A 24,242-nucleotide genomic window follows, 5' to 3' on the forward strand; every position below is an offset into this window, starting at 1 on the left:
GCCTCTTCACACGTGGGGTCAGGGATATCAGTACATGCTTATGTGTCAGGTAGTTCTTTGTGGAGGTTCGCCAGTTCCTCGGCTGTGGTCAGAGGAACTCTGTTTTCTTAAAGACGGATCCCGTTGGCCGAGCGCCCGGCGTAAGGCAGTGCCATGAGTCACCCACACGTTGTGCCTACAGCTCGGGCACTGCGAGTCCCGTTCCCACGGTCTCCCACTGGATCAGCATTTCTCAACCTCCTCCAGGGGCCAATGCCGCCCTCGGAGTGAGAAAGCAGAGCTCGTGACAGCCCCGACTTGGGCAAAACCAGGAGAGAAATCCGATGCCGGTGATAACCCTGCCTGCTTCCTTCTGTTTGTGTTGAATGGAGAAATGCAAGGGGCAAAGAACTTGCTGAGAGCCCTCTGAGTTATCTTCAAGCAAATTCAGTGTACAGTTTGTTTCAGTAACTGAGCATGGGGAAGTTCTGCTGGCACAGTCCCCGCACTTTCATTATCCTCAACAGAAAAGAGAAGCACTGTGTAGGGCACCGCATTGGGTGCAGGCTGCAGGAGCCCCTGGCCCTTTGGGGCCCATCCAGGACATAGGGGGTCGATATAGGTCTGTAATTAAAACAAGGAGGAAAGGTTTGCTTGTGCCCCCACCGCTGCCAGCAGTGGCCCTGCTGTGCACTCTATGAGCAGCCCTTAACAGCCACCTGGGAATCGTTTCTCATGGGTTTCCTGTTCTTATAGCCAACCTGGGCACTCTGGGTTTTGTAAAAGATCATAGGACAGTTTGTCTGCCTTCTCTGCAAAGTATGTATCTGTTCATCCTCATGCATTGGAGACGCCCTAAAGAGAAAGTACATCGATGAGGCCAAATATTGCACAGCTGCACGGCTGTGATCAGTACAACTAGCCTCAATTCCTTCTTTTGTGAGACACTACAGGTGCAGTTTGGGTCACTGTCCATCTCCAGCAGGGCTTCTCCAGAGCCTATAGGGGACAGCCATCCCCCTCCCACCTCTGTGCCATGGCACTGCTGGCGGCACAGTGCTGCACACGCTGGCTGTTCTGCACTGTGAGCATTGCGGCACAGCTGGCAGCACTCTGCGGGGCTTTGGCAGTTCTCCTAACTGGTGAATGTGCTGCTGAGAACTCTGGGGTCTTTTGAGTCATCTAATTGAGCTGTTATTGTGTATTCCACAGGCAGGGTGTGACATTTGTGACCAATTCATGCAGAAATGAGTGCTAAAGGAGACTGCTGCCAGATGCAGCTATCTGGTTGCATCAGAGAGAAGTAAAGATTTATTAATTAGAGTAATCTTTTTCCCACAGAAATACCAATCACGGTAGAGATTAATACAGGTATCAGTGATTCAGCACAGAAATTTGGGTGGAGAGGCAGCTGGGCAGAGCCCTGAGGAGCAGCTGGGATGGAACAGGGATCCTCCTGTCGTCGCGCTGTGGCTGGAGCCCCCGTGAGCCGTACCCATCAGTGCTCAGACCTCCTGAAACTCCCTGGGGAAAGATGGAGGGAAGCAAGAATGTCTTTGAAGAGATGTCGCCTCAGTCAGCCTGCTCTTGCCTGCCAAACATTATCACATGGAGGACTGCTGCAGGTCAAGTAGAATGTCTGATGGAAGCTTTCTAGGAATGCTAACCTTCTGTTCATTTTCGGCATTTTTAGTCATTTGAGATGCTGTCAGGTCCTGAAGCCTTACGTGATCTCAAAGTTTTTATGGCTTCAGACACTTCCTCCATTGTTGCTCCTCTCTCCAATGTTTTATTCCCTTCCAGGCAGAGCTTCAAGTTTTCAGCATCTCCTGGAACCACAGCCATGAAGTCAGACACAGAGAAGACCTTTTGGTCACTCTCCATCTTTTGCTGCTTTAGGACTTTTGCAGCAAACACTCTTTATATTTTAAATGTCGCCAGCATTCCAACTATTCCACTTGGCTTTAATCGTGCTCCTCTCTTAATAGCAATTAACTTTCTAACATTTGGCTTCAGGATACTTCTGACTTCTCTGGCTCCTTGCTTTCAATTGGGCATTATTTTTCCTCCTCCTCCTTTATTTTCTACTTCTACACCTGCTCTGATAAAACTTTTCATGTCATCATTTAAATTTGAGCCACTTGTGAAAATGAAACCATTTTGATATGTGATTGTATAAGAAAAAATGGACTTAAAACATGAATCTGAAAAAAAAATATCAAAAACATCTCCAGATTTCCAACTAAGGAAGAATGTCACTGTGTCCTTTGCCACTGTTTAGAGGGAAGTGTTAATGGAAGGATATAGGATATACCCCTTTCTTCCAGTTCTTACCTGGGCTTTCACACGAGCCAGACTGGGAGTGGGAGGATGATGAGCGGGAGAGGCAGCCTTTGCCCCCTTCTCCCCCACCACTGCCCCCTCCTCCGCCTGAAGCTTTTCCACAGCCTCCGCCTCCACCTCCAGAAGTTTTTCCACCAGATCCTCCGCTGCTTCTTCCACGTGAGCACCAGCTGCTTCCTCCTCCACTTCCACCTTGTGCAGAAGACCCACTTGTTCCTCCGTGTCCGTGACCTCCAGAAGATCCACCACCAGCTCCTCCCTGCGAGGTGCTGTATGGAGGACAGGGCATGCATGGGTGAGATTCATAGCAACGTGATTGATGTGTGCCATCCTACCAACTTCATCGGGGCCACTCTCTGACTGCCTTCTCCTTGTATGACTGGGAAAGTACTGCTGTGTGAAACGTGTTCTAGAGAACTATTTCTAAACTATCGTAATTGGGAACAAATTAACTGCTCTGCATATTAGTTACTCCACATGTGCATACCTAATACCATGCTGTCCCTCATTGAGCAGTGCCCGGTACTGAGCAATCTCCTGCTCCAGGCGGGTCTTGATGCCCAGCAGCATCTTGTACTCCTCATTCTGGCTCTCCATCTCGCAGCGGATGCTGGCCAGCTCCTCCTCCAAGGGGCCAATCATGCCCTGGATCTGCTGCAGCTGCATGTTGTAGCGGCGTTCTGTGTCCTCCAGGTTGGACTGCAAAGCCCCTACCTTAGAATAGAATGAAAAGTACAGTTTTTAAGGGAACATGGCAAGATTAGCCCGTTCTTGAGCCCTGAAGGAGAAAAATCTTTCACGGTGTCCATGTGCCAAACATCCTATTATCTAAATGGAGTGCTAGCTACAGCTGCAGAGAGCTGCTTCTGCCATTGCAGCAACTCACATATCAGGCTTAGAAGCAATCTCTACTTACCCTGCTGAGCTCAGACTGCAGCTCAATTTCCAGGCTCTGATAGTCACGTCTCAGCACAGAGATCTGTTGGTTGCTTGATTCCAGTTCCTGACCACTTGAGTGGACTTGTTGGCTCACCTCCTCCATCTGAAAAATGAGTGTACATTGTTGGACTTTTTAGGCCACCATGGTTATCCTGGAAGCTTCCAACTGCACGAGGCATTCAATGCTCAGTCATTTACCTTGCTCTCATACCAACTTTCAACCTCTTCACGGTTTTTCTGGATAATTTGTTCATATTCTTGTCTCATATCATTCAGTTTTTTCAGCAGATCCTCTCCTGGAGCAGCATTGACCTCCACATTCACATCACCACTGGACTGTGTTTGCAGTGATTTCATGTCCTGCAGAGAAAACCCAGACACAAGACAAACAAAAATGGTGAAATTACTTTGTGAAAGAGTTTTGGAGCCAGTCAGCTTCCTCTGGAATCATAGACTATTCTAGATCTTTTCACAAAAGTAGATATTTCTATGTCCTGGGTATTTTAATGCAGTTGCTTGGCTTTGACATCCCAGATGTTGCTCGGTGGGAGGCCCTGTGCTAAGAGAGACCCTGGAGAAGTCTGGGCTTGGAGCTCAGCAGTGTTAGGAGGGCAGGGAACGTGTCACTGGGGAAACCTGCCCACGTCCCCAGTGTTGGAATCGTTCTCATTTGCCTCCACAGTTTGCATTTCAAGGAGCTGGCTCTTACCTCCTCGTGGTCCTTCTTGAGGTTAATCATCTCTTCTTTGAGGGACTCAAATTGCATTTCTAGGTCAGTCCTGCTCAGAGTCAGGCTGTCCAGCAGAGGCCGCAGGGTGTTGATGTCGGCCTCCACATTCTGCCGCAGTCCGTACTCGGTCTCATACCTGCAGAGGGCAATGCAGACAGGTCAGCCCTGATCCTGGGCTCGTGGTCCTTCTCCTTCTAACTTTATTTACAAAAGATTAAACTCTAATACAGAAACGTATTTTGTAGTTTTTTTTCATCTTCTCCTCTTACTGTAAACTTTGAGTAGGGTTTCATCTGTGTTTCATCTGACTTTCAGTGAGAGAGAACCACAGTTTGTTTCTCCTTAAAAATAAATCTGTTTTTAAGCTTTCTCTAAAAGAGTGATCTTCGTTCTCACAGCCATAGGGAGCATTTCTGCACTGTTACAGAAATAATGAAGAATTTGAAGTCTTACAGGTTGTTTCCGTTGTGCTGTCATGGAACCAGAAGTAGCTCTGGGCTCCGTGGACTGTTACTTCTGAGAGTAGGTTGAGGAAAGCAGGGAGAAAGGAAGTGAGTGCCTGGAAAAGGGAGACATGTACTTACTTTGTCCTGAAGTCTTCTGCAGTCATCCTTGTGTTATCCAGATCCAAAAGAATTTTGTTGGTCTCCACAGCCGCAGTCAGAATCTAGAAGAGAAGGCGATATGCTGAGGACAGCTTTCACTGCGAACCTCCCAGGCATGTAGGAGGGACACATCGGAATGTGGTCTTCCCATTGTAGTGTAGGTGTATGAGAGGAGCAGCAGCTTCTACATGGAGAGGCCTGAGAAGGCCTTCTACAGTGCAAAGAGATGCCACTATGAAAACAGAACGGCAAAAACCGCATTTGGGCAATGCAAGCAGGGAGGGAGGAGCCCTGCAGGAGGCCTGGGGCTGTTGCTGTGAGCCCATGGGCCAAGAGATGAACCCAGTGTTGGACACTGCCCAGCCTGGAGGGTCAGCACTGGCATTTTTCCTATGCTCTGAAACCCACTGCAGGCTCTCTGAGGGTTTGTACTCACTGTCAGCTGAGTGCTCATGGGGTGCACTGCAGAGGGTGCATTGCTTCTCCTCTTCTCATTGGTGATGGTTGGATGTGTGTGTGGAAGGCAGAGCTGAGGCACACGAGGTGCCGTCAGAGAAGCACTTGGTGAGCACAGAAGTATCCGTGCTGGCTGCCTCTGTTGCAAGAGGTCTACCTGCTGTGTAAGCATCTGTGACAGAGAACATCCTACCTGATTTTGAAGGTCTTCAATTGTGGTGTAGTAGTGGCTGTAGTCCTTTCTTCCTGTAGGACCTTGCTTCTGGTACCACTCCCTGATCAATTGTTCGAGCCGAGCATTTTCTCTTTCCAGACTTCTGACCTTGTCCAGGTACGAAGCCAGGCGGTCGTTAAGGTTCTGCATGGTCAGCTTTTCATTGTTGGACAGAATTCCCATGTTCTCTCCACCAAAGCCACCGCCACCAAAGCTGCCAGCACTGAACCCAGCACTGCCCGAGCCAAAGCCCCCTCCATACCCCGCGCCAAACCCGCTCCCTCCTGCTCCAAAGCCACCTCCCATGCCGCCGCAGCGCATCGTCCCTCCGTAGGTGCCTGCACTCCATCCCCCGGCATAGGAGCTGCCCCCCATTCCTCTGCTCATCCCTCCTCCGTAGCTGCTGCGCCTCATCCGCCCAAAGCCCGTCGCCCCACAGCTGCTCCTGGAGCTGCCCCCGCTGCAGCTGCCCCCAGCGGGCCGCCCGCCTGCCCTGGACGCGGTGTATCTGTGTGCTGATGCAGAGCCGTGCTGGCTGCCGCCGCTGCCCCCTCGCAGGCAGCTGGAAGAGCTCCGGGAGCAGCTCATGGTGTCGGCAGCTGGGGTTCAGTGGATGTTACAGCGGCTTGGGATCATAGCTCCGGCCCCTGCCCTGCCCGGGCTGCATTTATAGTGGGGCCGTGGGTGTCACCTCCGAAGGGAGCACCTTCTTTCCATGTGCAGTGGCAAGCTGTGGTCCTGGTGCCAAGAGTAATTTGCTGAAGGGAGATGTCTGGCAGTTCAGGAAGCTGAGCCCACACTCTGTGTTTGTGACCGTTTGTTTATTAGCACAAAGCGTGTAATTTCTGCTGGGTGGCTCTGAATTAGGCAGCTATTTTCAGTATCTAGTCCACTGACACTCATCTGAATTAAACTCATCCCACTCACCTCAGCCCGCACCCCTCTCAGCACAGCGCTCCGTCGCAGTGTGACAGCAGTGTGTCCTTCAGCGCCGTCCTTCCTCACACTCCTTCCCCTTCGGATGTGTGTCAGGGAATCCCAGCTGTTCCTTACACACCGGGGTCTCTTACTGCACTCTGCTCTGGCTGCCTTATGCCGCGCGCTCCTTAATTTCAGTCCTTTACTGCTTGGTGCCATTTGAAGATGTATCGCAGGGTGTGCTTTGTAGAACCACCACAAAGAGCCACTATTGCTGCAGAGCTAAACCCGGGACTTAAATCATTTATCCTGCAAACAAAGTGGGCACTGGCACACACCATCAGCCCACCATTGCTGTGAGTGTGCAGCTGCAGTTACATTTCATGAATAGCCATCACAGTATGAAAAACATCAGAACCAATGTGGGAGGGCTGTGAGGGCAACGTGGGCTGCTGCGCAGAGGATAATACTGAGTATTAAGGTGGATGTAACAAAACATTTCATGCGGTAGAAAGTTCTTCCATCTTCCCACAGTTCCCATGCGGGTACAGAGGACGCCGCAAACAACAGCGGCAGCTCCAGGAGCCCTTTCACTTAAGGTCATTTAAAGACATTGAAGGAACTCTGCACTTCTTGAGATCTCTTCAGTCAAAGATAAGCACTTGCTAAAGGAGGTGCACTGTGTGAGCTGTGTTCGGGCCGTGTGGCTGTGTTCCAGAATTCACTGAAATTGCAGCTTGGGGGATGGAGTCCATCAGATGTACATCACAACAGCATTTCCCTTAGGTTTTCTTTTCTGTTGGACACAGTGTGACTGCAATAGGAGCACTGGCCGGGAACACTGCATCTTCTGATGTGGCTGTGACTTTTCCAGACGTGGGAAGCAGAGCTGAGCTCCCCACACTGCAGCATTCTGTGCTGCCACCCCCACTGCCGGCCCAGCAGCTGAGCTGAGCTGTTTCTGTAACACCCGATTTCCTCTATTGATCTGCTGTTATTTTTTCCTCGCTAAGCCTTCAGGATGTTGATTGTTGCTAATGGAGATGTGATTGTTGTGGCTCACAGCAGGTGTTTGTGGAAACATCCTTTATAAACACCCCTCCCAGCACACCCTCACCCACACACAGGGACACACCTGGAGTTTTATCCTCAGCTGGACGTCGTTTCTGAGCCATGCTGGGAAGCCAGGCCCTCCCAGCCCTCGCTGCAAAGCTTGGGGGAGTCTAAATCACAGTCATTTTAGCTTGTTCTGGCAAGAAGTCCTTTTCTCTTGAAGTGCTCCTGCGCTAACAGCTCCTTTGGCCCGTGATGCTGTAGAAGCTGCCAGGAGTCACCATTTGCCACCTGTGAACGTCTCCCACTCTCGGTGTTGTGTGTCCCCAGCCCTGCCTGCTGCAGGCATTCAGGCAGAGCCTCCGCTGTGCCAGGTACAGCTCTGGAAGGGTGCCCAGGGAAGCTGTGCTGCCTCTGCCCCTCACAGTATGGGGAACGAGGTGTGAATGGCAACGCAAGGTGAGGTTAAAACATGGCGCTTGTGAAACTGAGCTTTTTTGTGTCACTAAGTATAACTGATGCAGAGAACACAGAGTTACAGCATACCCTCAGCTGAGGGTTTCATGGCAGCAAAAGAACCCATCATCCTGCAGCTCGTGGGCTGCCCCCGGGCACTGCCAGCACAGAACGGGGTGGAGGGGAGGAGATGCTCTGAGGGCGGGCGGCACCACGGCTGTTTGCAGTGGGTTCCTTTTCTGTGACAAACCTGTTCTGAGCTGCTGCCCAGCAGTGGGTGGAGAAGTATTTAAGCACGAAGGGCTCCTGCAGCGTGGGAGTTCAGCCCATGAGCGAGCCTGCAGGGCCACGGCTGTGTCTGTTGACAGCAAAGGCTGCAAGAGAACGGGGTCTGTGTCCCCTGGGGTGCACCTGGCAGGAGGGATGGGATGGCCGCTGGGGCTGCTGGAGGGTGAGGTGGGGATGGCGGCGCAGGGCTGGCACTCACACTGCTGCCCGCTGTGTGCTCACAGCTGCTGTGTCCCGCGAGGCCAGGAGGGCAATGAGTGCAGCTGTGTGTGCTGCCGTGCCCGGGGCGGCCCCTCGTCCTGCAGTCAGGACTGTCAGAAAAGGTCCTTTTGCTCGATGTTCTGATGGAGACAAACGGTGGAAGAGCTATCTGGGGAATACGACTCGTTCACATAATTGTACGTTATAAGCTAACTCCCATTATATGATCATCAATCAGCTTTATTAGCACCAGATAATCCCGTGGGATGGTATTTCCTCATAGTAAACAGGAAACCGGTCCCTGAAGTGCGACTGCTGGAGAGGAGCCGCCTGACGACTCCATCGGCGGAGCAGCGCCGTCCGCCGGAGCAGTGCGGGCGCTCAGCGCTGAGCGGCGCTGCGGGCGCGTCCCGCACAGCCCGGCCCGGCTTTGGGCGCAGCGCCGTTTGCGTGGGATGAGGATTTGTCACTGCGGCTCATTTAGTTTGTGTGCAGTCGCGTTCAGCGCCCGTGGAAGTGCTCTGCTCGCGCCGTGGGTAACCCGCCGGCCGTGCCTCCTCTTCGTTCTCTTTCCTCCGAAAAAGAAGATACAATCCAAGCATTTCACAGCGCAGCGGGTCCGCGTGCGGTGCCGTGCCGTGCCATACCGGCTCTGTGCAGTGCCATATCGGCTCCGTGCAGTGCCGTGCCGTGCCATACCGGCTCCGTGCCGCCAGAGGCCGCCGTGGCTCTCCGGAGGGCGGGGGCTGCCCGGGGCCGGGCGGGGCTACAGTGAGGAGCGAGTTTGCTCTTATGCTTCAGTCCCAGTTTAAAGTGTCCGCCATTGGGCTTCAACAGCTTTGCATGCCTTCGGTCCCGGGTCGTGTTTGCGCTAGGACATTACAGGCTGTACTGTGGGCTATGAAACGGGCTTTTGGGCCCTGTGCTTTTCCCACTCAGCTTCTTTGGGTGCTGTTTTGGGCACCTGCCTGCATGGTGCAGAGCACGGGGTGTGCAGAGCTGCAGGCGGTGCCTGTGGGGGGCAGAGGGCACAGGGCCCCATTCTCAGAGCTGCTGCTGTGCTCAGCGCTGTGCTCAGCTCCTGCTCTGATGGTGCCCAGGGCTGCACTGTGCTCAGCACTGTGGGCTGTGGGAATCAGAGTGCAGACACAGCTTTGTTGATTGCATCAGGCAGAAGCACAGTTTTATTAGAGAAGTTTTTTCACCAGCAGGTACATTAGTGATCCTGACTAACTCTAGGAACTTCTAGAGATTGCAGCGTTACAGAAGCAGCAGAATGAGAAAAGGAGACCCCCAGGAGGCCCTGTGAGATACACGGCAAAGCGTCGCTGAATTCTACTTTGTGTAGAGGCGTGCAGAGAACACGGAGTGCTCTTGTTTTGTCTGTGGGTTTCTCTGTGTCATCTCCTAGCCCGGTTATCCTCAATCACAGATTCTCCTGCAGGTCACTGCAGAAAAAAGGAAAGCGTCATTTTGATTCAGGCAGAGAGAAAATGTTTCAAAGAGGAACAAGAATTGGGCTGTGTAGGACACTCGTTTAAGTGATAGGCTCTGATAAACAAGAGAGGGTGGTGGGGAACCCAGGAAATCCCAACAGCTCCCAGAATAATTGTGCTTTGTTGGCAAACTGCAGCTGTGGGGTGACAGATTCACTCTTTGTGCCCATTGCAGTCCCATGGCTCAGCCCTGCAGGGCTCTCCTGCTTTACTTCCACCTTTCCCCTATGCCTCACCTCCCCAGCCTTCTTCTCGCACTCCCACGTCTCACATTCTCCTTTTAGTGCTCCAGATTGTGCCCAGGCTCTGTCTAAGTGTATTTCTCAGTGACGCTGCAGTTTTGCCCTGTAGTGCCAAACACCCCAAAGTGCAGCACTGTAACTCTCTGAGAATGTGTGAATGTGGTTCAGGACAAGGTGTTGTCTCCCGGCCTTACTGCAAAGGAACAAACTGGGCAAAAAGGAGTTGTCGTGGTGTGGAAGCTGCTCTTACCCTGTATGTCCCCGGTCTTGCAGGGCGGGACTTGTGGCTGGCAGTGGGACGCTGTGGTTGTAGTGTAGGTGTGGCTCGTCCTAATGACTCCTCCTCCGACACCGCTCCCTACTCCGATTCCTCCTCCATGGCTGATGGGATGCGCGTGGGGAGAGAAATGGAACACGTTAGAACTTTACGTGGCACTACCAAGGGCTCACAGCATCACATTATGCCCTTCGCAGAGGTTAGAAATGTCACAGAGCACTTTACAAGGTGTTCTTTCCTCATTTTGCTTCCCACACTCCCCTTTGGCATGGAAGTGGTGGAGCACTGCAAATGGTTTTCTTCTTTTGACAGTGGTCACCCATCTTATCACAGAAAACAGACTGTGACAAAGGAGGACATAACACGGGCAGTTGTGGTGTTGGAGGATTTGGTTTCTCTGCTTTGCAGATGCCAAGGAGTGACATTTAGTTCAGAACCAAACACTCATCGTAGTAAAGCAGCTCAGGAGATAACATTTTCATCCCCGAGCACTGAGATGGACCAGAGATGCACCAACCCATGGTGCACATCCTTGATGTTCTCCCTGATTCTGTTGGATTCAGAGATGTACGTACATAAGGTCCTGCTGTCCTCCTTCCAACAAGCAGCGGTAGGTCTGAATCTCCTGTTCCAAACGGCACTTGACGTCCAATAAGGTCTTGTACTCCTGGTTCTGGCACTCTATTTCTGCTCTTATTTCCGCCAACTGCTGCTCCACGCACGTGATCTGGTTCTGTAGCTCACCGAGCAGCGTGTTGTACTGGCACTCGGTCTCAGCCAGGGAGGATTCTAGATTATTCCTCTGATAAACAAGACAACCACACAAAAAACAGCATTCACTCACGTGTCACTGCACCATGTGTTATTTCCACAGTGAGCAGCAGAGCTGTTGTGCAGTGCCCACATTGCAGCTGTCTGAGCTTTGCACGCACCTGGCTGAGCTGAGCCTGCAGGTCGATCTCCAGGGCCTGCAGCTGCCGCCTCAGCTCGGTGACCTGATTGTTGCACGTCTCCACCTCCTGACCGCTCGTGATAACCTCCCGATTCACCTCCTCAATCTGCAAATCACCAAGCCAGAGCAAAGACCCTCAGAAAATATCCGTGCAGGCTGAACTGCTTCTACAGCAGCAGTGCACAGTGAGTAGCAGCACAGCCCCAGGTGGGCACGGCAGGCTCTGCGTGTGCTGGGCGTTAACCACTGCCTTCGGCTGTTTGCTCTTTCACAGATCGCATTAACCTCCTGGCTACTGGGGCTCTTTAATCCCAGCATGGAAGGTTTCAGTTCCAGCACAGCACCACAAGGCCTCGCGGCAGCTGCTGCCACCAGATGGGATGCAGCAAACTGGTCAGACAGGCCTGTGCCTCCCGCAGAGCACTGCGTGTAAATGAGCACTGATCTCAGGCGTCTGTAGAGAACAACAGCTTGTTGTCTCTGTGTCTGTTCCCTGAAGTGCTTCTGTGCCGACATGTGCACGTCAGTCTGTCTGGCAGCAGCTGTGTCTCGCTTACCTTGCACTCGTACCAATCCTCAACTTCCTTGCGGTTGCGCGCTATCAGTGTTTCATACTGGCATCTCAAATCCTCCAAGATCTGCCTGAGATCTGGCCCAGGGCAGGCGTTGACCTCCACACTCACATCTCCAGTAGACTGCTTTCTCAGACAGTTCATTTCCTGGAAATACAGCCCAGATTAGACACCACAAAGGAGCAGAGGTGCTGAGAGCAGTGCTCGCTGCGAGTGGCGCCTCCCAACACAGCTGTGAAGTGCAGCGATGCTGCAGATCTGTTGGGTAACTGAAAGCACGGTCCTGTAGGTGAAAAGTTCTGTGCCAGGGCTCTGCAGAGCAGCAGCAGCCGCCCAGCCTACCTCCTCGTGGTTCTTCTTCAGGCAGCAGAGCTCCTCCCGCAGCGACTCCAGCTGTGCCTCCAGGTCGGACCTGCAGAGCGTCAGCTGGTCCAGGACCTGGCGCAGCCCGTTGATGTCCGCCTCCACGCTCTGGCGCAGGGCCAGCTCCGTCTCGTACCTGAGAGAGAAAGCAAGCAGAAAATGAGAACCCTATCTCCCCTTATGCAAAGATCTCCTCTTGCCATCTACGTGCTCTGTACTGGGTTTTGCTGTCTAAGCTGAATGCACTGTGTATTAGATTTCTGCGCTGCATTTGATGTTTGTTATGTGCAAGCTGTTCTTCCCCACATGTTTTCCTCCCCCTCCTGAAAACAGTACCTGGCGTCACTCACCCATCGCTCGGCTGCTGTGCTGATCCCAATCTGCAGTGCTGTGTGATGGGGATGCACTGACTGCACCACTAAGGGCCGCTCCCTGCAATGCCAGTCCCCGGCCCTAACCAACAGACACTGTTGCCAAATGTTTTACCTCAGAACAGTAATTAAGGGAGGTCTGATGACCAAGAGCAAAAGGCCTTTCATCACCCCATCCTGTCCTAACGTGGTGTTGCAGTGAGACTCGTCTGAGGTGTCTGTGAGCATTGCACTGGGATGAGGGGGCTGGGGGGATGGGTTTGGAGCTCCGGGGGGCACTCACTTGACACGGAAATCATCAGCGGCCATCCGGCTGTTGTCGATGTCCAGAATGATCTTGTTGTTGTCAATGGTTGCACAGACAATCTGGAAAAGAGCAGAGCATGAGAACAGCTCCCCTCTCTGCTGCAATACTCCATGGTTACATGTATGCTAAGCAGGAGCTCCTTCTGATTCCCTTTTCCCACCACCTGTCTCCCCATAGATTTGGTCCTGGAGCAGAGCAGTTGCAGGAGGCAGCTTTGCCTCCCTGACGGGCAGGCAGCACGGAGAAGAGCTGGGCTGTGCAGGGCTGGGAGTTGGAGAGCTGTGAGATGGGCACTCCCAGTTTCAGGGTCTGAAAACAAGTTCCAGAAGTGCTTCACATGAAAGCTCAGCCGACACGCAGGCTGCACAGTGCTCGGCCTCCAGCTTTAGGGTTTTCAGGGAGAAGTTGGGAGGTATCTTTAAGCTTAAACATCTTCCACAACTTTCAGTGTGGACATTTTATTGTCAGGCTCTTTGTGTCACTGCACAGAGCATTTTAAACACCCGGCTTTTCTCACATAGCATTTATAATGCTTTGGTTGGGTCACCGTCTGTTGGGTGGGATTTTCTCTTGCTCTACTGCTCCTTTTGCTTTGCTGTATTCATAACCATGCAATCAGAATACAGTGTAACAAGGCATCCTTTTTTCTCCGAAGAGCACTATCCCTCTTGCATTGCCTCGCAGCACAACCCCATTCAGCAACGTCCTGGAGGAAATTGCTACCGTTTATGTTTGCAAACACTTTTTACAGCAATAAAATTACCTCTAACAGCTGCATAAGTCCTGAATGCCAATTGAAAAACTAAAAAGGGGAGGAATAATTGAAAAATGGCGTTACCTGATTCTGAAGATCTTCGATTTCTTTGTAATAGCAGCTGTAGTCCCGGGGCTCGCAGGAGAGGCCCTGTGTTGCGTACCATTCCCTGATTCTGCATTCCAGCTCTGCGTTCTCCTTCTCCAAGCACTTCACCTTGTCCAGGTAGGATGCCAGGCGGTCATTCAGATTTTGCATGGTCACTTTCTCATCGCAGGATGAAAGCAAGCAGTCGCTACCAAGACCACCAACAACCACACCGCCTCCGAGACCAAAACCAAGGCCGTTGCCATAGCAGTTGCCACCTCCATAGCTCCCACCAGCCAAGCTACCAACACTCAGTCCCCCTCCATAATTCACTCCACCGCAGTAACTCCTTCCAGAAAAACCTCTGCCACTGCCTATCGCATAGGAAGAAATCCGTGCTCCACCACCACCACCAATGATACAGCTGCCACCACTGCTCCTGCCTTTGCTAGACACAGTAATCGTCTCCTTAATGTTGCAACTCATCACGACAGCGGCTGGAAATGCAAGCAGAAGCCCAAAGCAAGACACACAGCTTGATATTGAATCAGACTGCAAGTTGTCCGCTGCCACAGGACTCTATTTATACCTTCCTCAGTGGGTGTCACCGTGGTTCCTGTTCCCATAAGGCTGGCTACTCCAGCCATTGGTGCCAAGAATAATTTCTCAAAGGGAAGTTTCCTTTCAAGATTCCCAGTAGACAAGGAAGATGCTTTACATGTCTCTTGCTTATTTCAAAAATACATTAGCAATAATGTTTTATGAATCATCAGCTTTTTGTTTATGATGCAAACTTTACAACATTAAGCCAGGAAAAACACTGTCCTAAATTATATACCAGGAAGAAATCATTAAAGGTTATTGCATCAAAGAGCTCTTTATCTCTCATTAATTTATTTTCATTTTATTTTGAGTTGAATAAGCAGGTTTCATACAAGCTGCTGATGTTGGAATATGTAAGATGAAAAAGTACATACGAAGTTGGATTCTGGAATGATGTATGAAGAATGATGTAAGAACTTTGTGGAGAGATCAGAGACGGAGAGATTAACCTTTAAGTCTCTCCACTGCTGAAATAACAATTCCAGAACGCTCTGCTGTGAGCCATGATGATGTGCAGTGATCTCTTAATGGACACGGATGGGAGATTCTCCATGTGCGATCTGTGGCTGCCCAGTGGTTCACAATGACTTTATTTCTTTTTATGGAGAGCGTAAAATAACACAATAGGGCTTTAAAAGCTGTGTGCTGCTCAGTGAAAGGTGCTGCTGCCCTTCTCACATAATGGCAGGTGAGCACTGCTGGGCAGGTGGGCTTTTCAAACCAAGTGGGGCTGGAAAGACCCCGCAGGCAATTTCTATGTCAGTGTGCTGTGTGCTAAATGCAATCCAAGACCACTTCTGAGGACAGAACTGCCTATGAAGGCGGTGGAGCAGTTGTTGCCTGGAACAGTTCTAGACTGGCTTGGAAAAGATGGATTAAGTACGAAGTAGAGGTTCTGCTCTATCCCTCATGTCTCCAAATCTCAGCTGGGCAGAAAAAAGTGAAAACCAAAAATCCTTTCAGTTTTTCACATCCACATTTCGGCTGAGCTCATTTCCGTGAGCTGCTCTGTGAACTCACCGAGCAATGACTGCTGCATGGGGAAAACGGTCTGCAGCAGCTGCTGGGCAGGGGATGCATCCACCCAGAGCCTCCCTGAGCCCACGCCGGCAGAGCACAGGATGGAGAAACTCCTGTGCCGTGTCAGGACATGGTCTCGAGCAGCTGCTCTTATGGCAAGCAAACAACCCCATTTACCGAAGGACCAAAGCCTGGCACTATTCATGGATTTACCCATCACTTTATTGTTCTTAGTCTCCTGATTTCTCTATAAAGATGCCTTCTCTTATCTCTCATCCTTGGACATTACTTATGTGGTGCAATGAAAGCCAGCAGCATTCCTGTGCTATCTCCAGCAGGATGGAGGCAGAACTGTGCAGACACTCAGCGTGATTTTCCAGCGACAAGGAGCTGCTGCTGGCACTCTGCTGATGCCTCCAGTCCTTGTGCCTCGCTGTGCTCTGCTCAGGGCTGAACACAGAGCAGGGCTAAGAACAGGTAAAACTTCAGCAAATAGCAATTGTGCTTAGAAACAGAATATCTGGATTTTGTCACTAGGGATGGGGATCATAATTGGAGTCAGGGTGTGGTGGTAAGAATGAACCGAAACTGATGTAATGCTGCATTGCTGGAAGCTTTGCCTTTCCCGCATGTGATTCTTCAGAAGTTTCCCAATCGCTGTCTGCAGCAAGCATCTTTCCTGAGTGAGCACGCATTCCTTCCTCTCCTTCACGGTTATCATTTTAGCACATCAGGATAATGCAGGCAGAAACACGGGACATCCCTTTGTGGGGTGGGAGGATGCCTGTGTGCCATTGCGGTAATGGCTGCAGTGACAGCACGGCTCCTGGCCCCGCAGTGGGCAGCTCTCCCTGGCACAGTAATGCCCACTGTCCTCCATTTTCCTTTTTGTCTTCAGGAAATGGCTGCTCTATTCAGGCCAAGGGAAAATTACTGCTCTGAAGGTCTAAAAAAGCCATCAACTAAGCTTCCCTTCCTCCTATTTTCGTTAGGTGTACTCATAAGGTTCCTGGGTCTGGTCCGACTAGCACAAACTAGTATGGAAATCTCATGGAAATGTAATTTCCAGCCCAAGATCTGCAGCTCCATAATTTGCAGCTCCTTAATGCATGGTTATTTCCAGGGTGTTTTCTGCTGGGGACTGTTTATCCCAAGCTACCTTCTCATAAGCTGCTTTCCAGACGCATCCCAACTCGTAGGCCCGGTGTCTCAGGAGCTGACGCTGCGTCCCTGGGGGCTTTCCAGGGGCATATTCATAACCCCGGTGATTGGAGTCCTTCTGGCCGTGTCATTAGGTCTCCTTCACCTGTCAGGAATGTAGGACAGCTTCTTTGTGAAAGTCCCTGTGCTGCTCCTGCGGGACGCCTGGGGAGGGTGGGAAGCCTTTGCCACGAGTCCGGGCGCTCAGCTAGATGTCAGTAGCAGTTCACAGGAGAGGGAAGGCAGCACAGCTCTTCTGCTCTGGGGGCAGCCTGGAGATTCCTGGAAACTCAAAACTGAAAGTGTGTCAGTGCAATGTCTTCATATCTGTAGCGTGTGAGGACTGCTATACTGGGAAGGGACAAGACCAGAAGGGGCGGCAGGAGATTGTCTTACTGCCTTGGTACTGAGCAAGGCAGGGGAATGCAGTGGGGGAGGAACACGAGAAGGTCTGCTTTGTGACTTCTTCACAGCCCCAGCTCTGAGAACCAGGACAGGTATGCACCGAGGAGTCCAGCAGCGAAGCCTCTCCATTGTAACCACAATGAGTGTCTCCTTCAGCCTCCCGTGAAGCACATGCAGTGCACGTCTTCCCAGGGACTTCTGCATCACGTCCAAGACTTTCCCTGGGCATGGAACTTGTCCTTATAGAAGACTTGACGTAGAGTCTTGGTCTGAAAACACCCACTGATGTGTCATTATTGCAGTTGTTCCAATGCTGCACTGTCTCACTTTGCTCTGGTCCCTGGATACTGGTGGTTCTGGTGTCTGGTAGATAACATAAATGCTGGGTCTTGTCTCCATGCACTTCTACAGGAGGTGCACAATGATGGAGCGTCTGCGGGCCCTGGCTGTGTGTGAGCCTTCTGAGGTGCTGCTGACCTGGAAGGTTCCACATCATGGTTAATGTATTTCTATAGAGAAATCAGTTTCTGTATGAAAACTGAGGCTACAGAAGTGTGCCACGCTGCGCTGCGTGTGTGGTCCTGAAATGTTTTTGTCTTTGTGACCTCTCCCCTCCCTGGGGGGTGACTGCTTTGTGTCTCCAGCTTGGCAGCGGGGCGAGGGGTGCTGTGCTGAGTCACCCATAGGGAATATGTGAACATGTGAATGTGACTTTCTGTACCAAACACATCGTGGTGCACCAGGGGTAACAGCAGCCCATGTCCAGGGCTGTAGCTGTAAAACCGTGGGGAAGAGGGAATGTGTAAAATCATGGCCTGCTTTTCTGGTCCAGCAAACATTCTAATCCCCAAAACACCCCCAGCTCATACCAGCTTTTCTGTGAATGTTCTCCAAGCCCAGAATGACTCCGTAAGCTCTCTGTGGACGCGTCCCATGACTGCACCCACCAGAAGTGCTGCAGGGCCCCAAGCTGCCAAACTGCTGCACTTGCTGTTCCGTGCAGGTCAGCATCAGGAGCCGTACACAGTTCTGCTCCCATCCACACCAACTCTGCATCAACTGCAGGTCACTCCGTGGGGCCCAGAGGTGGGGGGGCCTTTGCCTTGCTTGTGAGCTTTAAGAAATGATAGCTCTGCTACCTGGGCACTGAAAGACCCTAGCTGGCGTTTTCTCCATCGTGTTTTCTGTGGAGCTGCACATTTTGAGCTCCCACTGCCTCTGCCAGTTCTCGGAAGGTGTGCTAAGTGTAAAGATGATCTGTCAGCAGTTTCTGATGTTTGGGCTGAAACTTTCTGGAATAGGAAGATGACCAAAAAGTGACTCAGTGGCTATGGGAGAGCAGGCAGGAAATTAACCTTTCACCACCAGTCCTGTTCTCGGTGGGAAGGTTCCTCTAAAACGAAAGGGATGGCTCTGAACATGAGCCAACCCAGCAGAAACTGAACAGGTTGTGAAGACCAAGGTCTTCTCTTCCACCCAACCCCACTCCTCAGGCAGGGGGGTCCAGGTTTGGGTTCAGGTTCGGGTTGGGGTCACACCACACTGGCAGGGGCTGAAGGACACGCTCTCCCTATTGTGTCACTGACTTTCAGCCAGGCTAAGCTCTCCTTATTTTCCCACACGTTTGTCTGTAGCTGTGTTTTAGCAAAACATGGAAGCACACAGACACCACCTGCATGGCTGCGGGAAGCAGAGTGCAGACACGGCTTTGTTGATTGCGTCAGGCAGAAGCACAGATTTATTAGAGAAGTTTTTTCACCAGCAGGTACATTAGTGATCATAGTACTGGGGACCTCCAGCAGCAGTCACGGTGGTTGGGCAGGTGCAGCAATACAGATTGGAAAAAGCAAATAGCAAAATAAAGCAGAATGTGGCCCAACGCTCTGCTTATCCCTCTGGCACATCGCGTAGCAGTGCTGAGTAATACAAAGGAGCAGTTCCTTGCTCTTTGCAGAGGCGTACAGTAAATATTCTCTCTCTTTATCCATGGCTCTGCTTCAGGGATCTCTCATTGGATATTCTCATTTCTCTTCTTAATCACAAATCCTTCTGCAAGGCACTGGAGAGATCAAAGGAAAACATGACTTTGTTTAGAGCAAAGCCAGATTCTTTCCCGTGCTGTCATTCTGTACTCATGATCACCTCAGGAGCCAGCTCAGCTGGAATTTCAGATGAATGCCGGCCCTGCAGGAAGGGCTGCTTGCTGCCTGCAGTCAGGCAGATGGGACCCGTGGTGGCTTGGGCACACTCTGCCCTTTTCCATAGCAATACCAAATGGTGGGAGCTGCAGGCATAGCGCCGGGCTGAGCACTGCACGGTGCTCCACTCACCCTCGTTCTGCTGCAGCAGCTGCCACCATGCTCGTTTATTTCTCTTTCAGTTTGGCTGGAAGTTTCCCCCTGAAATAGTATTGGTAATTTTCTACCCAAATTCCCACAATTCCTGCTTCTCTTTTGGTTTTCAGGGCACTCCTTTCTCCTGCTCATTCCTTTGCCCTAGATTTCAGACCAGTCTTTTCTCCCTGTTCTCCGCTGTCTGTGCCTTGCCTGCCTTCTGGCTCTGTCCTTCCCCTCCCTACCCCACCTCCTGCCCTCTGGTAGCATTGCAGTCCAACAGAGAGGGCTGGAAGCCCAGGGGAGCTCTGTGCCCTCACCTTGTATCTCCGCAGCTGCACAGGATGGCATCTGGGCAGACGAAGTGTACGTGTGGCTTGTTCGGATGATGCCTCCTCCTCCTATTCCTCCTGTTCGTGCAACTCCTCCTCCTAGACCCGACAACTGACCAATTCCTCCTTGCTGACTGAGTGGAAAGGAAAAGAACATTTTAGTGAAGGGAATGGTGGATAAATTAGCACTACAGTTTGTGCATTGACTCTTTGCTCTTGGTCTGTTTTTGTCTTTGGTGTGAACTTGGCTGAATGCTGCAGCAAGCTCTCTTCTTGTGGCAATGCTTGGCTATTTTGAAATACGCAGAACAAAGGCATTTTAGTGTCTCGTGTGTCTCAGGTGTACTCACATGAGGTCCTGCTGCCCGCCCTCCAGCAGGCAGCGGTAGGTGTGGATCTCCTGCTCCAGGCGGCACTTGACGTCCAGCAGGATCTTGTACTCCTGGTTCTGGCACTCCATCTCCGCCCGCAGGTCTGCCAGCTGCTGCTCCACACACGTGATCTGGGTCTGCAGCTCACCGAGGTGGTTGTTGTAGCGGCATTCTGTCTCAGCCAGAGAGGACTCCAGGTTGTCCCTCTGAAGGGTGACAGGTGGCACAACAGAAATACGGGCATGAGGAAGCTGCACTTAACTGCAGGTTCTTGCCCCGAAGCAGAGCTGCAGCAGTGAGCTTTGCACGCACCTGGCTGAGCTGAGCCTGCAGGTCGATCTCCAGGGCCTGCAGCTGCCGCCTCAGCTCGGTGACCTGATTGTTGCACGTCTCCACCTCCTGACCGCTCGTGATAACCTCCCGATTCACCTCCTCAATCTGCAGATCACCAAGCCAGAGCACAGTTCTTAAGGGAATGCTTCACTGTAAGTCTGGTTAAGGATTAAGCAAAGAGCAGTGGAGGGAGCAAAAAGCATGAAATGAGAACATTTTGGGTGGACTCGCTCAACCTAACGGGGTAACTCCTGCCTGTAACTCCTCTAATAGGGCCACTTTCCCGTTCTTCCCACCTGTCATCCACTGTGGAAAGAGCTCCTGCCCTGAGCCCCCCCGGGGCCGCAGCAGTTCCTGTCTCCGAGGAGGGATGCACAGAGGCAGCATCCCCTGTGGCACGTGGGCAGTTTAAATCGGTGCCAAATACTGTTACAGCCGTGTGGTTTTAACCTAAGGTAAACTGGTGTGGAACCATAGCCTGGAGAAGTCACAGCTGAATACGTTTGCTCACCTTGCACTCATACCAATCCTCCACTTCTTTGCGATTGCGTTCAATCAGTGTCTCATACTGGCACCTCATCTCCTCCAGGATCTTCCTGAGGTCAGGGCCGGGACAGGCATTGACCTCCACACTCACATCTCCCGTTGACTGTTTCCTCAGACAGTTCATTTCCTGGAGAAAACCGTATCAGGTTTTCAGAAGCAAAGAAAACATGAGGGAGAGCAGGGAGGAGCCCGGCCGGGGGCACTGCCAGCTCCCAGCTCCCTGTGCCATCTCCATCCAGCACTGTGGCAGAGGAAGCGAAGCCCTTTGCAGCATCAGCTGTGTACAAACCAAGGGGAGGGAGAGCACAGATCCTGAGTGAAGGGAGGCTTTGTGTGGGGGCCAGCAGCCTACCTCCTCGTGGTTCTTCTTCAGGCAGCAGAGCTCCTCCCGCAGCGACTCCAGCTGTGCCTCCAGGTCGGACCTGCAGAGCGTCAGCTGGTCCAGGACCTGGCGCAGCCCGTTGATGTCCGCCTCCACGCTCTGGCGCAGGGCCAGCTCCGTCTCGTACCTGAGAGAGAAAGCAAGAGGGAGCAGTCAGCATCCGATCCCATCATCTGCTCTTTTCTGCACTACACCGTCTGCCTTTCTTACAGCCATTTCCTAACCAGTCTCCTAGGATGCTGAGGGAAGCAGTCTGAGGTTCCCCTTCCCAGGTCTGCCCTCAACCCACTTTCTCTACAGCTTTGTGGAGAGGTCACTCACCACATTTCCATGCTCTGACAAGAGAAAACAAAAACCTCCCTTAAGAAGCTGGGTGAGCCCGCACTGCTCCTTGTGCAAAACCTGCTGGATGCTTTCTGCACAACTCCCATCTTCACACAGAACCGTGTTGTTGCCCCAGACATGAGGGCAGCTCTGGAGGTCACGGCTGCAGGAGCCCTTCTGCACAGTCTGCAACCCTCCCAGCCTGCAGCCCTGGCCCGGAGCCGATTCCAGGCAGCCTGCTGCAGCACCAGGGGCACTCACTTCACTCGGAAATCATCGGCTGTCATCCGGCTGTTGTCGATGTTCAGAATGATCTTGTTGTTGTCTATGGTTGCACAGACAATCTGGAAAAGAAGAGAGTTCAGTGGTCACTCCTGAAGCCTCTTCCCTGTCCCCTGGGCCTGCAGTGCGCCCGGTGCAGCAGACCAAACCCCAGGCTCTGTGTGCTGTTGACTGCTGAGCACAGCAGGCACAGTGTGAGCATTCAGCACAGCACCGGGGGGGCACTAAAAGGCTGAAGCACAGAGTTCAGGTGCGCACAGGGAGGTGTTATTGGTGCTGTCCAGCGCCTGCTGCCATCCTCCCAACCTTTTAAGTCTAAATCTTACTTTCATGGAGAAGAGATATAAAACCTTTGTTCCAAGACTTAATTATAGGTCTGTCTCATTCTGTCTGTTTGTTTCCTGGATTCCTTTCACTTTCTTCTTCTCTGTGTGTTGGCATCCTAGAAGTTTTGCCAAATACATGCTTTGCAAAAAACCTTTTAATTCTAACTCGCATTTGGGCAATGCTCTCCTTGTTCTCACTTTTAATTAGGTTCCCAATACTTGCCAGTTCTATATGAAAGAGCAAATGTGTAAATAAAGGAAACAATTTTTAACTGGAATTCTGTGAGATGAGTGACAGAATAAGTTCATAGGACTTGTTATTTATCTCTCATTTAGTCCTTCTCTTGGCAATCATCCACTCGAACACCTTGGCACAAATCTAACTCAGACAGACTGCTGAGCCAATCCAGATGCGTTCCACGCACATAACACTTTCATTTTAAATATATCTGATGAATAAAAGCAATGGAAACAATCCAAACTCTCAAGACTTTTACGTTTGAGCTCTAGGGCTCTCTACAAGCAGTTGTCTTAATGCCTGTTTACAAGGAGTGTTTTATAGCAGTGAAATGTTACTCTCAATATCTGCATTAAGCTGTGAAGCAACATTATGGGAGAAGTTTACAAGTGAGGAAGCAGCTGAGAAGTGATGTTACCTGGTTCTGAAGATCTTCTATTTCTTTATAATAGCAGCTGTAGTCCCGTGGCTCACAAAAGGGGCCCTGCTTGGCGTACCACTCCCTGATTCTGCACTCCAGGTCGGCATTTTCTTGTTCCAGGCACCTCACCTTGTCCAGGTAAGAAGCCAGGCGGTCGTTAAGGTTTTGCATGGTGACCTTTTCGTCACCAGAAAGAAGAATGCCATCACCAGAAAAACCCCCTCCAACTACCCCTCCACCGAGGCTGATACCAAGGCCACCTCCAATGCCACCGCCAAAGCGGGCACTGCCACCGCTGAATCCAATGCCTGAACATCCTCCGAGGACAGCGGCTCCTAAGCCACCTCCATAGCTCCCACCGACCAGACTGCCACTGCTCAGCCCTCCTCCGTAATTCACACCACCGCAGTAGCTTCTCCCAGAGAACCCTCGGCTACCACCTATCCCACAAGTCGTGTATCTTCCAGAGGAGACCGAGGACATCCGTGCTCCTCCGCCACCACCACCACCACCAATAACACAGCTGCCACCGCTGGTCCTGCCCCTGAGAGAGCCAGTTGTCTGCTTAATACTACAACTCATTGTGAGGACAGCTGCAAATCCAACCCAAAGCCCAAAGCAAGATGCACAGCGTGATACGGAATCAGACTGCAGGTTGGTCGTTGCCGCAGATCCCTATTTATACCTTCCAAGCGGGTGCCACCTCTGGGGTGTTTCTTCTTCCCACGGGGCTGGCTAGTCTCGCTGTTTATGCCAGGAATAAATAACCCATAGGCAGTTTCCCTCTAGAAATCCCAGTTCACAAGGAAGATACTTTACATGTCAGCAGCTTATTCCAAAAAGTAAAATAATGTTTTATGAGTCATCAGCTTTTTGTATGATGCAAACTTTACAAGAAGTCAAGAAAAAAAGTTGCCCTAGATTATGTACAAAGCAGCAGCATTGGTATTTATAACATCAAAGTCCCTTTTATCTTTTATTAATTTGTATTTATTTTATTCTTAGTCCAGCAAACATTTTTCTATCATGTGCTGCAGTAGAGTGTGTGGAATAAAAGTGGGCAGTTAATATAAATTTACACTTCTGAAAAGCGTGAACAATGGTGACCAAAGGAGCAAAAACAGCCGGAGTGTCGTGCTGCTGCTGCCTGCCAGCCGGCACAATTACAGCAGAGGGCTCAGGTACCTCTACTGCGAGACGTCTCGAGTCACCTCATCCGTAGCCCATGTTGCTGTCCTGCCAGCCCAGGAACTCAACTTGCTCACAGTCTGCAAAGCGCTGGAGGTTCCTGTCTGCCCATTGATCCAGGCTGACGCAGACCGAAGTGCCTCTCCAGTGTTATTTTTTGTTACAGTAAACGTTCAGTTTGTGCCATCCATGGGTAAAGAAGGAACTCGCAGGAAAGGAGTGATGGGCGAATCATGGGGTTCCTGTCCTGACTGTGATGAGAGCCAGCAGGCCACTGCCATCACCAGCAACCAAGATTGTATCGAGCACAAAAGGAAAAGGAGGAAAGCTTTCCA

At 51.4% G+C, this 24,242-nt stretch overlaps 3 protein-coding genes and 1 long non-coding RNA gene across 6 annotated transcripts; 1 reads left to right on the forward strand and 3 right to left on the reverse strand.

Moving 5' to 3' along the window:
- Positions 1 to 1,267: 1,267 nt before the first annotated feature.
- KRT9 (keratin, type I cytoskeletal 9-like) lies at positions 1,268 to 5,908 on the reverse strand. Of its 2 annotated transcripts, XM_418163.8 has the most exons (9): positions 5,246 to 5,908; positions 4,576 to 4,658; positions 3,971 to 4,127; positions 3,460 to 3,621; positions 3,239 to 3,364; positions 2,810 to 3,036; positions 2,314 to 2,591; positions 1,647 to 1,808; positions 1,268 to 1,503 (listed from the first exon to the last, which is right to left on the reverse strand). In XM_418163.8, exons 1-8 carry the CDS (start codon positions 5,852 to 5,854, stop codon positions 1,669 to 1,671), a joined length of 1,782 nt encoding a protein of 593 aa, XP_418163.5. In that variant the 5' UTR covers positions 5,855 to 5,908; the 3' UTR covers positions 1,268 to 1,503; positions 1,647 to 1,668. The 2 variants fall into 2 exon arrangements, with proteins under 2 accessions (XP_418163.5, XP_004948660.2); XM_004948603.5 differs by lacking the exon at positions 1,647 to 1,808.
- A 3,427-nt stretch (positions 5,909 to 9,335) lies between these two features.
- LOC772080 (keratin, type I cytoskeletal 17-like) lies at positions 9,336 to 14,159 on the reverse strand. Its single transcript, XM_001233971.6, has 8 exons — positions 13,601 to 14,159; positions 12,739 to 12,821; positions 12,064 to 12,220; positions 11,707 to 11,868; positions 11,130 to 11,255; positions 10,773 to 10,999; positions 10,171 to 10,301; positions 9,336 to 9,630 (listed from the first exon to the last, which is right to left on the reverse strand). Exons 1-8 carry the CDS (start codon positions 14,087 to 14,089, stop codon positions 9,605 to 9,607), a joined length of 1,401 nt encoding a protein of 466 aa, XP_001233972.1. The 5' UTR covers positions 14,090 to 14,159; the 3' UTR covers positions 9,336 to 9,604.
- On the forward strand, positions 11,091 to 13,853 carry LOC121107694. Its single transcript, XR_005841996.2, has 2 exons — positions 11,091 to 11,334; positions 11,424 to 13,853. It is a non-coding gene; the product is annotated as an uncharacterized LOC121107694 (long non-coding RNA).
- Positions 14,160 to 18,538: 4,379 nt separating the features above from the next.
- LOC420039 (keratin, type I cytoskeletal 42-like) lies at positions 18,539 to 22,890 on the reverse strand. 2 transcript variants are annotated; one of them, XM_046904516.1, is made up of 7 exons: positions 21,450 to 21,567; positions 21,099 to 21,255; positions 20,712 to 20,873; positions 20,180 to 20,305; positions 19,847 to 20,073; positions 19,485 to 19,630; positions 18,539 to 18,890 (listed from the first exon to the last, which is right to left on the reverse strand). In XM_046904516.1, exons 1-7 carry the CDS (start codon positions 21,557 to 21,559, stop codon positions 18,865 to 18,867), a joined length of 954 nt encoding a protein of 317 aa, XP_046760472.1. In that variant the 5' UTR covers positions 21,560 to 21,567; the 3' UTR covers positions 18,539 to 18,864. The 2 variants fall into 2 exon arrangements, with proteins under 2 accessions (XP_046760472.1, XP_046760473.1); XM_046904517.1 differs by lacking the exons at positions 18,539 to 18,890; positions 21,450 to 21,567 and adding exons at positions 21,714 to 21,796; positions 22,717 to 22,890 and having other exon boundaries at positions 19,491 to 19,626.
- Positions 22,891 to 24,242: the final 1,352 nt, after the last annotated feature.

The sequence above is a fragment of the Gallus gallus genome, chromosome 27, assembly GCF_016699485.2.
Source record: "Gallus gallus isolate bGalGal1 chromosome 27, bGalGal1.mat.broiler.GRCg7b, whole genome shotgun sequence".
Taxonomy (NCBI): Eukaryota; Metazoa; Chordata; class Aves; order Galliformes; family Phasianidae; genus Gallus; species Gallus gallus.